Source organism: Protopterus annectens, chromosome 1.part0 (genome assembly GCF_019279795.1).
Source record: "Protopterus annectens isolate FY-2018-M chromosome 1.part0, PAN1.0, whole genome shotgun sequence".
Lineage (NCBI taxonomy): Eukaryota > Metazoa > Chordata > Ceratodontiformes > Protopteridae > Protopterus > Protopterus annectens.
In genome coordinates, this window is record NC_056725.1 from 705,679,216 (window position 1) to 705,695,644 (window position 16,429).

Here is a 16,429-nt window from a genome sequence, read left to right on the forward strand (position 1 = left end):
CACACACACACACACACACACAGTTGCCTGTTGTGAGAACAGAACCCTTACCTAAGTACACAAACTGCAGAGCACAGTACTCTACGCAAGCGCCATGGCACAAGTCTGACTTTTACATGTCTGCAAGTCAGCTTATAATGGATAACATCAGCAGGGCATGTGGGAGACAAGATGGGAAAGCTGCCTTAAATGGATGTGTAGGCTTGTGAAAGTATGAAAAGGCTAGCAAGCCATACCATTCGAAAAGTAACTGTGGGATAGCACATCTACTCTGCCAACTAGAGACACACACACACACACACACACACACACACACACACACACACACACACACACACACACACACACACACTGTTGACTGCATTAATAACAGAACCCTTACCTAGCTAAGTACACAGACTACAGAACTCAGTACTTTATGCAAGTGCCACAGCACAAGTCTGACTTTTACATGGCTGCAGGTTGACTTATGGTAGATGACATCAGCAGGCCAAGTGCAGGACAACAGATTGGGAGGACTGCATTGGCACATAGATTCTTAGGTTCATATGAGGCCAGCAGCCTAACTATAGAGTACATCCTTGTTGTGTTGAAGCCTAGCTGTGTAAAAACACAAGTACCCTTATTGAGCATAGTTAGATGTTTGAGGTTAGAAGAGCAAGATTGTCAGCACCACCGACTGGCCCTGTCCATGAGGAAGCGCACAACATTATATATTACACTTTGTAGTGTGGTCGATATATGTGTGTAAAAAATACTGAGCCCCCAGGGTTTTATTGCCTGGGGGGACAACACATGTATGTATTGTGAATATATAATGTATACTGAGTAGGTGCCCTGAATTTGCAATGTTTCCACATGTAGTTTTATGTCACACAAAGGAAATGGACAATAAACACCAACATAAAAGCATCATATGTACATTCCATAGCTCAGTGAGCAGCAGATTTGCGCGATGATTAACAAGGTGTACATGCATCAGAGTTACACCTGTTTGCATGTTGGTAAGTGGTGTGCAAACATGAGCAGCATTGCTAAGGTCCACAAAAATAATACTATATGGCATATAGTATATTTGAACCCAGGACCATGTGTATGCCAGTCCTATACTTACACCTGTTGCCACAAGAATATTGAGGAAACAGTTATGTATGTTCCACTGCATTGTTGTAAACTGCAATATCATGGCAGTAAAACAAAGATTGCACACTCTGTACTACAAGCCAGTACCATCTGTACTCCAGGACAGCTTTTCATGATGGCCAAGGGCATTAATTGAATGCATCCCATTACTATTCTTGGCCATCTGCTTCACATATGGTCCGTCACACTTCACGCAAACCCAATAAACACAGCCATTACCTGTTTACACTATTTGCATTATGTAGTGCATCATGCAAAGAGGGCAATGAAAAAGGAGAGTAATAAGAAAGAAAACCTTAGTAATGGACACATATGAGTAAAATAAGAGTCTGCTGTCACATATATTAAGGTACTTTCTGGACAAATCTACCTCTATTTACTTAATTACTACACCAAGTTAAGATGTACAAGGATAATACATAATATTATTACAGAATACATTCTGGGTTCAGGACTTACCTTGCAAATGCAGCAGTTAAGACAATTTTATTTCAGGCCTAGAATTTCCTTGTGTCTACTCCCATGGGATGTAGGTATACAGGAAAAACAGAATGTAGGCGAGACAGATGCTTCAGAGCTTGTTTAATATCTCCACCATACTAAAATCACCTGCTTATGCTGTAATTAGCAACTATGAAAAACATCTGCTACTTTACTAAATACATGAACTCTGTTAGTGCCCATTGGTGCACTATGAGCACCGACTCTGAACTAATGTGAACACAAGGGAATTTATTACCTTTCTGCCTGTAATATTGCTCAAACATGCAGTTCAAAAAGTAGAGGGAAGTTTGCAGACCCTGTAGTAGAACCCAGGACCTTCTATACTCTAGCCTTACACATACACATGCTGCCACAGAAATAGTTATGTGACATGAGAAACTGACATTCATTGCTCTGTTTCCCATGGCTGCACTAAGCATTGCATTATGCAAACAAGCATGAAAATTAAAAATCAATTTTAATTTAATCCAGATGAATAAGGTACATTTAGCAAACAATAAAGAGGATGACACAGAACATGTGAATTGTGCTTGCATGCTCTTTTACACTTCACAGACCTACATGTACACCTCTGTAACTGTAACCTGACATCCCCCCAATGTCATCATTCACTGTTGCCATGCATTCAACATGAACACTGTGGGAGTGCCTCCATGATGTTAACATTCCTACACGGTTACAAGATTTTGGGATTCAGCAATTCTAATGAATTTTGACCTCATTTGCATCTTCACCATGTTGACTGCCCTGAATCTACATGGTCAGTAACCATGTAGGCAGGGAAACTGAAGGGGAGCCCAATGTTGTACAGTCAAGGGAGGGCATTACTCAGGTGTATATACGTGCACATAGGAATTCAGGTTTGGGATTCTATATGGGGTTTACACTTTTAGCTATCTACATTATTTATGATTACACTGTTCATTTGGAGGTGGGGGTGCAAAGCAGCATTTATGTCATGCCACTTAATAAGGACTTGTTGCTATTTTTAACATAAATTTCTCACATCCAACATGTCTGGGAATGTCACAATGTGTGTGGGGTTACATGTTAGGGTCTGTTCTGCACAAATGTATAGACAATTACTTGCTCTAGTTTTCATGTAGACTCCTGTCTTTGGTAAACCTTCACGTACATGGCCAACATGAGTCTACATGGTTACTTTACAGCTTGTTGAATCACCCCACTGTTTGCATTTTCTTCATTAGTATATAATTCAGCTAGTTATGCTGTAATTTGTATGCCACAAAAAAATTTATATGTTTACACGTGAGTGCACGCGGCTACATGGAGTTTACTGAATCTAGAATTTTTCACAGTCAAATCCCCTTTGATCTTTTATGCATATTGGGTCAGTGACTTTCTTTAACTTAATATTTCAGACTGAGAAACTGATGATGAAATTTCTGGATCTGTGTAACAAAAAAGGACACTTGTCTGTGGAACAATTATCTGTTTCCTGATAGTAACTTAAATGTGAATAAATGTTACTTTGCAGTTTAGAATGGATGAAGTGGAAGAAGATGGTGTCAAAAACTGCATGAAGGGTTTGTATAAAATTTTTGATAATATTGTGAAAGTTACAGATGAGAAGAACTGATGGAATGGAAGGTGGAAGTGGAAAGCTGATTTGAAATGTGAAAAAAAAAACATGGTGAAACACTTGTCAAGTGTTATTTTCCAGCTCGCCATAGAGGGACACCAAGGTATGCTCACCAATCTAAATCTTGTTTATTTTCTGTAACTTTTCTCATCTAATTAATATTTGTGACAAGATACAATGTAACCAGTGTGGGGAGAAAGGATATACATCAAGGTTAGTGACTGAATATAGGTTGTATAACAAAGAAGTGACAATTTTGTATGGATTGAGTAAACAGTAAATAATGAAAAACAAGGGAAAGTGAAGAAAGCATACACAAGCAAGGACAACAAGATGCTGGGAGAGAGGGTGAACTAGGTGTAAATGAAACTGTAAAAGTAGAAAAATGAGGCACAAAAGTGCATGCAGGAAGATAAGGCAAGAGATGGGACTGATTATATTTTTTGAAGTTCAAGCCAGTGAAAAATCTGATTCTCAGAATTATTTATATATAACCCCAGGAAAAAATACCCAATTGGGGAAACAGTAAAAATAAGAAAATTAAATTGTAAAAATATTTCCACTAAACTTAAAAAGGAGAAAAATTTGTTAAAAAAAATTAGTGTACTTTTAGTATATATGAACAATATTATTAACACTGTAAGAAAGATACTGGGATGATGTTCTAATGTGATATGGAGGTTATCAGTTAAAGGCTGTAAAATCCGTGACAAATGAAGAAACGCTGCAAACAGAAAAATTGTGGGGTGGAAATATAAAATGAAACTTAGGAAATGAACATTGCTCTGACATGGTTGTGTTATGTAAAAAAAAAACAGTGCAAATACTAGATGTAATGTTGGTAACGATGAGAAGGTTAGCTGTTTTGAATGTGAGATGGGGAGGCCATGCTACTAGAGTTAAAGCATTAAATACATATATAACTAGCAAGGATAGAGAGAGTTTGTTTCATCAAATATTAGACTATGTGGTGGTTAACATGAAAATTATAATTGCAGGGGATTTTAATTGTGATTTAAGAGGAAAATGTAAAAAGAAAGGGAAAGATGTAAAAATACAGGAAGTGATAAAATGTGGTAAATTAGCTGGTGGAACAAAAGTCAGTAGACTTATAGAAGAGGCACTTGGATCTGAAATTCACTATTTCATGTAATTGGAAGGCTGGGGGTGGCAGATGATGATGATACAGTTGTGATGGATTTTTCAAACCATTTAGCAATATGGATGGAAGTGATGGAAGAAAGGTAGCATATTAAATTAGGAAGAGGAATTAAAAGAATAATTGAAGAGTAGCAAGAATTGAACCTATGAACAGATCATATAACAATGAAGGACATTTATAAAAACTGGTCTGACTGGTGGATTGAATTAAAAAAGAAGTATAAAACTGTTTTTTTAATGACAGGATGATGTAAAAAAGGAAAAGAAAGTGAAGTATGGGAAAATGTATAGAGATGTGTTAGAGAATTTTGAGAGTAATACAAGAAAGTATTATGGTATAAATCAAGAAAAAATAAGACATTATGTTTAGGCAGAGATATTATTTACTAGGGAGAAGGGAGGAGGTATCTATATGTGTCTTTCGGCTTTTTCCCGGTTATGGTTACTTTACAGCTTGTTGAATCACCCCACTGTTTGCATTTTCTTCATTAGTATATAATTCTGGGTTAGGGGTCGCCACAGCGGTACTCCGGTCCGCTAATGATTGTCAGTAGATTTTTACGTGCTGGCTTGCTGGGCCTAACCCACAACCTTCAATGAAGGAACACCCATTCACGCATGTCGCCACACAGAAGACGCTCTAACTGAGAATCGAACGGGCAACGTCTAACTGTGAGGCGACAACTCTACTGCAGCACCACCACCACAGTGGAGGAGGTATCTACATATTTGGGTAAAATAATAAAGGAAGATACTAGTATAATGAGGGAAATGAAGCATGTAAAAGGAGAGGTAAAAAGAACACAAGAGGAAATTATGATTATTGTAGTACATCATGTAGAAAATATGCATGAGTAAAAAGAATGTAAATAAGAAAGAATGGGAAGTAAAAAAAGAGAATGAGTTTGGGAAGAATTTGAAAAAGAAATCCGTATTACTATTACTGAAATAGATGAAGTACTTAGGAAAGTAAATGTTGATTTACTATCAGACCCAGATGGTATAGGGCATGGAATATACAAGAAATGAATTAAATGATATAGAGAGAGTTTTGTACAGGTACTGAAAGAATTGTTAAAGGAAGGGTTTGTTTATGAAGTGTTATGTAGTGGGATATTAAAAAGAGTATGTATGAAATATGAGAAAAATTAAATAAAAAATTGGAGACCCATCACACTAAATAATACTGACTATAAAAATGTTACAAGAATAATACTGAGGATAGATTTCCATTTAGGAAAAATGTTTATCTAGTGACTTTAGTATTGATGGTAAATTTTTCATATATGTCAACTGTTTATATGATCCCAGAAAAATATGAAAAAGAAACTGTGCAGTTGGTGTTTTCTTTCATATGGGGTTCTAAAGACATGCGTCTGGAGCATTTCTCCCCGGGCCTCCACTGAAAACAGAATCTGTGGAACCTTTTCGGACTTTCCCGGTCAACAAATGTTAAATAAATAAAAAAAAAATAAAAGATTAAACCCAATGAAAAGAGGTATGCTATATATGGGAGAAAATAAAGTGGGATTGGGGTCACTATATCCAGTTGTTTATTTTATGTCATTAAAACTGAATACAGTATTAAAGTGGGTAAAGTAAGATAATGATAATTTATTAGTGAGAATGTTTAAATGTGAGTACAAAAATTCTGATGACAATAAGAAAAAGACAAAAAGAATATGTCAATGAAGAACCTGAAAATTATCAAGAAAAAATACTAACATGGAAAATAAAAATTAATGATATAAAGAAAGATTGAAGGATAAGTTATTATAATGTAATGAAACAATATTATCATGTAAATCCATGGGAAAAAATTCATGAAAAAGTGATTAAAGCCATTAAAGTAAGGAAAAAGTACAATGTCAGGATTTTCTATTGAGACTGTTAACAAATACATTACTAGTAAAGGGGACTATGCCATATATAAAGAAAATTGAAAGAATGGCTTATTTTGTATGAAGAGGGAGACAACTGAGCATTTTTTAAATGTAAAAGATTGGTGAAACTCTAGAAAATGTTGTGCAGAAAACCTGTTGAGAATATTAATGGCATAAACAATATAGATATGAATATGATTATGTAAGGATATTGTAAGAATAAGAAGAAAGAGTATATGAGAAGGTTAAGGGTTATTTGGAATGAAAGACTAAATGACATTTTGTTTAATGGGAAATTCATTTTATCAGATATATTGTGGCAAATCAGATTATGGTTCTGGAAGGAGTAGGAAGCAATTATGGAAGAATAATAATGAGGATGTTACAAGAAAAAGGATAAATAATAAAAAAAAACGAGAAATCCATGTAGATATGCCTGTAAATATGTACATATCGTAAAAATGTAAGTATTGTTTTTTAAATTGTGTAAAAAGGACCCATACTCTTTTCAATAGGTGCCGCTGGATCTTTTACATCCACCTGAGCTACCACCAACTCAAGCAGATGAGACCTCAGTTTAATGTCTCATCTGAAGGACAATACACTCAAGAGTGCAGAATAAATAGGAAGGGCCACCCCTCCCTGAATTGCCAGGTAATCTGTAATGTCCAGACAATTATCTGCAGTGTTCTGTGATCCACTTAGACAGTTTACATGAATCAAGCAAGGCATATATTCAACATATGCAACAAGTTCCTGTGAATGACTTCCCACATGGTCACTTGAATGGTAGGTGCACATCTCTAGTAGACAGAATAACTTACATATACATGCATGCATTCTGGGAGCATACTACATATGATGTTGTGCCTTTTAAGTTGCAGGGGATTTGAGATAAGCCTTTGAGCCATGGATGATGACCACTCCCCCATTCCCAACCCACAGATGCCGGCAGAAATGTCATACAACATGGCCCATGCTGAAAATGTAACCCCATATAAGGAGTCTTTGCAGTACTGAAGGGCAGATTCCACTGGTGTAGAAGTATAATGCATCCCAAAGATTTAATACAAAGTATTTGCTCCTCAACAGGAGGTGCAGACCAACAAAATTGTGCCAGAACAGGCTATAACTGATGCAATAACAGCAACAGTAAGGTAGGCAGCCACATCTAAGGCAACAACACGCACATCACATTGCAGCACTGGCAAAGTTGTGGTATTTGGTTCACAAAAATGGGCCATGATGTGGGAAACACAGAATAATGTCATGCATGCTGCAATACTCAGGATGTATAGGGTAGTGCATGGCCTTGCCATACTGTGCATTAGACATCATCAAAACCATAAAAGATGAAGGGTAGTTAGGGAACAGTCATCATCACTTGCGAAGGTGGGCGGATCCTGTGACAACTCAGTACAACACTGAAATACTTAGAGGATAATGGGAGAAGAATGGAGTAGTCTCATACTGTGAGGAGTTGCTGGGTATCATGCATCACATCTTCCAGTGACAGGGTTAGGGCACCACTGGTGGACCATTAGTGGTGTGCACAGTGCCAGCTACCAATTCCAAAGAAGGATCAATCCTGTAGTAGAGATTGTGATGATCTATAGCACATTGTGGGACCACTCTTAGAAGTTGTCTCTTTGGGAGAGCCTAAAGATCATTTTCAAGCATGTTTGGAGTACCTGGCCATATCTGTAACACTCTGTATCCTCTGATGTAAAACACCTACACATCCATCCTGTTTCCTGACATTTTCACAAGTACCACAACCAGCAGAAATGGACTGGAGGAAAGTTGTATCATGTGACAAAGAAGCACCTATGGATGCAACATTTGACCTCAGCAGCAGCAGTATCTTTTCACTGTGCAAACACTCCAGGTCATACTGCAGCTGGTGCTACTCTTTCCACATGCCTTGGATTACATTTACCAGCTCAAAACTACTGTACCTGGATTACTGGCCTGCATATCAGCTGATTGATTCCAAATGCTGTACACATATCAAAGACAGTACAGGACTCTTAGTGCCATTGAACTCTCCAGCATCTCTGACCAATGGTGGGTATGAAACATCAGAGGCAGTACCCATATCAAAGTCTGTGTCAGTTGGGAACACAGAAAGAACCCTTTCATGACTAGCATATAGTTGGTATGTCAGGGTATGATGAGGCCAAGCATTCAGCAGCAACCTCCACAGGGGCCACTGTACACACGGATATGGGTGTTCCCTTCCCCTGGAGTGTTGCAGGCAGGGTGACTGTGTCATCTGATCATGTCACCTGCACATCATTCACATCATCATCATCCACAGCAGTCCTGTTGACATCAGCCTTCTTTTGCCCCAGGTGTGCTTAATCTTCCCACAGCAGAATCTTTGAATCCATGAAGCATATGCACCAGTGTAAGCATACATATTATGGTCATACTTTTCTCCTGTTGTATGCCTTCTTAGTCACATGGCAAATAGTGCTACACATTAGTCTATAACAAATACCTTACTGGGCAGGACATTTTGTAGACTACAACAAACTCAAAAATAAATAAAACATACTGCAAATCTCTTTATACTATATAAAACCCTAACCTGCACAAACATTTCAAATATAACTTTTTTTTGCCCCCACACCCCTACCATGTGAATTCTGCTGCCACACTTCTAGAACATGGTCAGACAACAGTGGAGAAAATTATAACTTAGAATTATGCTATAGTCGACTTAAAGTTGACTATAGCATAATTTGATCAACTGTGCCAAGCAGGAGTTTAACCACAAATCTTGTCTGATATAAAATTAAACAGTAACCAAACATACATCACTTGTATAACACACACACACACACACACACACACACACACACACACACACACACACACACACACACACTTATTCACAGCACCTGCTCTGCTATTCCTCAAATCCAAGAAGATATTTGCTTTGCCATAACAAGAGAACTATTACAAGCACGCATTCAGCCTTGCTGCATGATTAATTTATTTTTGATACAGAGCTCATTTCTTTTTATGATCTCTACTAATTGTACTGCTGTAGGTCTTGGAAGCCTATGTATTATACAAATGCACACAATAGCAAATGTACTCAGTCTTCAACCCATATTTTTACAGTCTACAATATACAGTTTATGAATGAGCCTTTTAAAAATACTTGCATATGTTCACAAATACTGACAAGAAATGAGCTACTCACCTTGGCGCGCACATTTTCATATGATGCTGGGCTGACTAAAGAGAAACAGATCAAGAAAACATCCTAAAAGTGATAAAAACATATGGGAGTTAGCTGAGATTCATATATAAGTATTTTGAGTCTAATGTAGTGAAGATATCTTATACTATAAGAAAAGCATGAACCGAATAAGTTGCATTTTTGTAACTACACATGTTAATATACTTCTGATTATAGTCATTGGTGCTTATAAAGTCTGACTAAGCAAACTGCAACAAATGCTTGAAGAGCAATGCATTCTGTTTATACAACGGACCCAAGTTACAACCTACATTTGACTTCTGCCTTCAGTAACGTTAAACAGCAGAATTATACTTCTCTGTATGCTATTCTTTAAATCAGTGGTATTGCCTAGAGTGATCATTTATCCTTTGTCTCTAACATGTGGCATCTGACAAATTCAGACTTCATAAATCAGAAGTAAACTTCTGCAGCATGAGGTTTCCCTCCCACGATGACCACCATTACTTCCTCCACTGAATTCCCGAACACAGAAAATTTCTATTTCTGATTGGTTGATTGATTGATTGATTGATTGATTGATTGATCGATTGATAATTTGTTGGCATTTGATTACTGGGAAAATCTGAATGGGTAGGTGCCCATTTTCATAGGAGGCCCAGGGAGAACAAAACATTTTAAGAACAATAATTTTACAGTCTTTAAAAATAATTCAAAAACATCTACAGTTTAGATAATTATACCAAATTAGACATAGGTCCAAACTTGATTTGTAAATACAAGTGTTGGCTATGCATTTCCAAACACATACAGGTTGATTGACAACTTTCAATGCCTATATATATATATATATATATATATATATATATATATATATATATATTTAACCTAACCTTTGTGGCCTGAGTCGTACATGAAACAGATCAATGATGCTTGGATAACAAATGAGTACATAAAAAACAAAATCTGGAGTCTCCATCGGGTACTAACATCATCTGTGACTATTCCCCAGTGTTATGAGGGTGAGTGCATATTAACATGGCAGCCTTTCATTACTAATTTAGGTCTAATTGTGTTACAAGTCAGTGTTTTTACTTCATTACTTAAAATGATCAAGGCATTTTATACGGAGTTAAGGATCAAATTCCTATTTTTTCCAGTAAAAAGAGCTAAAAAAGCTCACCTTTGAGAATACTAGTGAATTATTTCTTCAGTATAGGACAGTATTAAAGCAATAATCTTCCTGATAATCATAACAAGCAATGCTATCATTGTGCATTAACATCTAATTCCATGCCCAATCATTTATGCTATTGACTACATATGCACAGTGAACTCAAAATGCTGACATCATATGTTAACATCTAATTTCAAGCACAATCCATTATACGTCTGACTTCATGTGCACAGTGACCTCACAATGTTGACATCATGTGTTAAATTCTAATTCCATGCACAATCCATTATACTACAGATTACATGTGCATAGTGAACTCACAATGCTGTCATCACACATTAACATCTAACTCAGTGAATAATCCTATGTGTATACAATGACCTTGTTTCTCAGTAATACCAAATGCCCCATACAGAATCTGAAATCGTTTAATAAACAAGATAAGGAGCTTATAAACAAACCGTCTGTGGATAAGACAAAGGGCGCAGTCTGTCATAATCTTCCTGTCCAGCTGTATCCCATAATCCCAGGTTCACAGGTTTGCTGTCAACCATCACATTTGCTGAGTAGTTGTCAAATCTGCAAAACAAGTATAATGTAATGTAGCAAATAGGAAGTTGCTTATTTATTTATTTTTCTATTGATGTATTTCTTTATTATAAGACAATACTGGTGCCTGTGCTGGTTGCCACATTAACAGATACACAGTAATAGAGGGGCAGAATGTGTTTGAACCATGCATTTACCTTCATAACACAGTTGTGAAGAAGTAGAACATCATTCACAGCCCAAAAAATAAACTTTGTTTATTGTATTATCTGATTCAATAATAATTGATGCCATATTTGATACTGTTAAGACTAATGATACTAAAAAGAACCAGAGTGCCTGGCTCTGTAGTACAGAGTGATGGTGCCCTAAGTGGAAAGGGAGGGGCAGGACTACTTGGAGGGAAGTGAGGAGTTAGCACACTCAGTCAGACCATTGCACTTCCTAATTCTTGAGTTTTGCTGAGTGTGTGCATGGGGATAAATGGCAACTGCAAAAGCTGAGCCACTCATGATAGCTGCCTAAATGAAGGTCTGTGCTGGCTAACCCTCAACAGTGTGACCCTGTGGTAGGGAATAAACAGGCTGATCGATTGTTCATACCACCCCTGCTATACTATAATTGTTTAATTGCTTTCTTCCACACATACTGCTCTCCCAGACTGAGACTAAAACTGGCCATTTGTGATCAGTGCTCTATGTCAGATATCAGATTTAAATAAATAAATAAACAAAAATAGATTTAAAGCCACACAATTCTTAGACAAAGAAAACTAGTTTTCATTCAGAAATATAAAATGGATATGAATACAAACACCATTTTCCTGTCGCAGTACAATAGAGTACAGGCTTGTTCTGTCTGCATAAGTTAGCGAACGATGACAGTTTATCTATTGTTAATGTACAGTTCTTGACTGTGCTGATCCCCTTCCCTGCTGAAGTGCTGCAGGTAAACCTGATACTTCAACCATAGCAGCCCCACCCTCACACACATGACAACCCCCAGCTTTAGCCTATGGGAGAAGTCAGGGACCCAGGTCTCTTCATTAACTCACTAAGGTATCAATGATACCAACTGTGTGTGTGTGTGTGTGTGTGTGTGTGTGTGTGTGTGTGTATATATATATATATATATATATATATATATATATATATATATATATGTGTGTGTGTTTATGGGTCTACTTTACATTACCGAAACAACACTTCACCGACACACAAAACACCGACCCCAAATAACCGAAACCACACAACACCGACAACTCACAAAACCAAACACAATTACACCGACACAAACAACGTAAACTACACATGACACACAATGACATATCCACTAACCCTAACCCAAACCCTAACCCTAAGGTCCGACACTACCGCACAGTTACCCTACCCGCACCCTAACTCTAACTCACTTAACCCACCCCTACACCTAAAGACTGTCACTATCGCACACTTAACCTACCTGCACCCTAACCCTAACTCACTTAACCCACCCTAAAACATAAAGCCCGTCACTATCGCACACTCACCCTACCCGCACTCTAAACCTAACTCACTTAACCCGTCCCTAAACTACAGTCCATCACTATCACACACTTACCTTACCCGAACCCTAACTCCGACACTACCACACACTCACCTTTCCCACACCCTAACCCAAAATCCCACAATATCGCACACTTACCTGACCGCTCCTAACTCCGTCACTATCACACACTTACCGTGTCGCGCTCACACGTTACCCTTGTCAGTCTTTCGGCTGTCGGCAAATCACATTTTCGGTCAACTTACCTGTCGGTCGTTTCGTCTCGGTCTTCCGCGTGTCGGTGAAGTGTCGTTTCGGTAAAGTAAAGGGGACCCATATATATATATATATATATATATATATATATATATATATATATATATATCTGTAGCATATATTAAATTCAGGCCTGCTGAATCTAGCTTTGTTTGTATAACTTGAGCACTGATCCAGCCTTCCTTTTTTGGAGAAGGTTTCCCTGTACCCTAGTGGCAGGGGTGTGCAGTTAGAACTTGTCTTATTACAGACTGCTGGGACAGGGCTCAGTTTTGAGCTTTTTACTGGTTAAATAGGTAATTTGTTCAAATCATTTTGCTTGTTTTCTTTTGCTATATAGAAAACAAAAATTGCACTTTATTCATCTGCATTTACTGTATTTGTGTTTCTTCCTACTTTATTACTTTATTTTGCTTTTGCTGCCTGTTCTTAAAAGTACTTAATTGCATTTATTCTGCTGCATTTATTACTGCTTGTTAGTAGCCTGATTAAATTGTAACTGTTATTCTAAGCTTTTGGTTTACGCACTTGGGTCTCAGACCAGTTGTTTTCCATTAAGAAGGCTTGTGGTCTGCACTGTTGTTGTGGCAGGACAGGTAGCTTACATCCTTCTAAGCTGGGAGTTGCTGATCGAAGGCTTAGTGTCTGTTATTCTAAAAGTGTATCAGTTCTGGTTTAAGCACTTGGGCTTTAAGCCAGTTATTTTATATTACGAAGGTGAGGTCTGTACTCTTGTGGGAGGAGAGGGTAGATTCTGTCCTTCTGAGCTGGGAGTTTCTGGTTAGAAGCTTATTGTGCCTACTTGTTTCCACTGTTTCTTTCTGAAACTGGTACACCTTGTTTGCTGTAGCATAGACTAGATTCAGACCTACTGAATCTAGCTTTGTTTGTATAACTTGAGCACTAATGCAGGCCATCTTTTTTGGAGAAGGTTCCCCTGCACCCTAGTGGCAGGAATGTGCAGTTAGAACTTGTCTGATCGAAGACTGCTGGAATGGGGCTCAGTTTTTAGCTCTTATTGGTTAATTGGTTTAAATCAATTTGCTCATTTGCTATGGTTATTAAAAAAAATACACTTTATTCTTTGCCACTTAGGGTTAAATTATTCCCAGTGCTATAAAATCTGCTCTTCAAATTTTCCCTTAGAACTAGTCAGTTTTTTTGTTTTAGCACTCAAATCTGTTTCTTTGGATTCAGCACATGTTCAGAACTGGTTGTAAGCACTAAATAAGCTACTAATTACTACAGCACTGACTTATCTACAGGAAAACAGTTTTTAGTACTTAATAAATAAGCACCTATCCAGGCATGTCTAATGGTCAGCTCCCGGTGTTTTCTCCTGTCTACCTGATGAAACTGGGCATCTTGGGGCAATGCAGCAATTGCCTCGTGTACACAGACAACCCTCTCCTCCTATCACCCAACACTACAACCTGAGAGAGATGCACTTATATAGCCAAACTGGAAGCAAAGCTCCCTTCACACAAGACTGGTCTAGACAGTCAAGAGGAGGAGGTAAACACTTGCACCACACCACACTCATCACATAGTCCTTCAAAACCTACACCACCAAAACACACACATAGAAACACAAAACACACACCTACATTCGCGGAGGCTCTCAATAAAAATCTGCCCAAGCAACAGAGCTCTCCAAAGAGAAAGTTACTGTCAGCTGCCTGTCAGATGCCAGGATCTGCCACATAATGCATGCACTCAGGTCACTCCACAACAAGTACATACATGACTCTGTCATTGTCCATGTTGGTGTGAATGACCTGAGATGTACCTCCCTGGGCTACATGAAAAGAGATGTAGAGGAGCTCTCCGATCTTGCATTCCAGGCAGGTATGACCCCAGCCCTGAGTAGCATCCTGCCATCACCCAGAAGGATACCACAGTATAAGGATAAAATTAATGACTTCAACAATTGGCTAAGCTTCTGGTGTCATTCTAAGGGGATCCAGTATCTGTCTGCCTGGGATGACATGATCAACAGACCACGATGCTTTGCCAGAGATGGCCTGCACCTGTCACTCTTGGGATTCCGGATACTGGCTAAGGCTCTTGCCACCCATATAGTGCCATTTTTAGGCAACACCTTTCAACCACCTAGCCTGGACGAAACACTAAAGGCGGAGGCGTGTCCATATTTATTAAGGATACCCACACCTCCAGGCTAGTTGCTCAGCATAATGCATCTGAGATTATCCAAGTGCAACTAACTCTGGGCAAGACCGCAATCCAAATTGTAGCTTGCTACACATCCCCAACCATGCCCCAGGATTCCCACTCCTCATTTCTAGATACACTGGAAAATATTAGGGTACAACCCAACACCCTAATAATGGGTGATTTCAACTACCCCACCATTAACTAGGAAAACTACTCATGTATCAACTCTTTTGTGCAATGTTTTCTGGAATTCATAAATTCCAACACCTTGGATCAACTTATCCACACACCCACAAAAGGGCAGCAATATTCTAGACCTTCTCATTACCAACATGGGTAACCAGTGTTCCACACCAAAGGTCAATTCCTCATTGGTCAGATCTGACCACAAGCTAATCACCCTAGCATCCACATCCCATTCCCACCCCTATTAGGGAAACTACCGTAAAAAAATTCTCCAAAGCCAACTTCACACTTCTTAAGACAGAAGTGGCAAACTTCACAACACCCATGCAGATGAACAATAGAGGTATAACTGCTGAATTCTACACAATTACACTTTATAGGCACTTACACGAGTGCATGGATCATGCTATCTCTAACAGTACTAAGATGCCTTCCTCCAAAAAAATGAAGCCAATCTGGTGGTCCTCTGCCATAAACAAATTCTACAACAGAAGAAAAAAAACTGTAGCAAAAAAGAGTAAAATCCCATGATTGGAGGAACTCCCTGGTCAGCCTCAGTAAGAAGCTGAGATCCCTCATAAAATCCTCCAAAGCTAGTTACGAAAACCAAATTCCCAATGATTCTAAAGACAACCACAAAGCATTCTATAGCTATGTCAAGAATCTCAATGGCAACACTCAGATCTGCACTGAGTTACAGCACAATGGCACTAAATATACAGAACCAACTGATATTGCCAACATCCTGGCAGATAGGTTCAGTGCTAACTTTACTCCCCCTCTCACCCGCTAAAGGGCCCATCTCTATACCAGAAGAATGCAAAGTTCCTGTAATCATAGCTGCACAGGTAAAAAACACACTCTCCAAAGCCAAGAACACAGCATCCACCCCACCTAAGTACCATGTTCAATCATAGCCTCACCTCAGGCTTTGTGCCCACTGAATGGCACGCAGCGACGGTTATCCCACTCCACAAAGGGGAGCCACCATGGACCATGGGAACTACTGCCCCATTAGCCTAACGAGCTTGGTC

General features: G+C 38.5%; 1 protein-coding gene across 1 annotated transcript in view; it reads right to left on the minus strand.

Moving 5' to 3' along the window:
• LOC122794176 (ras-related C3 botulinum toxin substrate 2) overlaps window positions 1-16,429 on the minus strand; it is a 398,987-nt gene that overhangs the window by 208,043 nt on the left and 174,515 nt on the right. Inside the window, exons 3-4 of the mRNA XM_044062387.1 lie at window positions 11,147-11,264; window positions 9,509-9,571 (exon numbers count right to left, since the gene is read on the minus strand). Of these exons, the coding sequence (XP_043918322.1) occupies window positions 9,509-9,571; window positions 11,147-11,264 (181 nt within the window). The remainder of the gene's footprint in view (window positions 1-9,508; window positions 9,572-11,146; window positions 11,265-16,429) is intronic.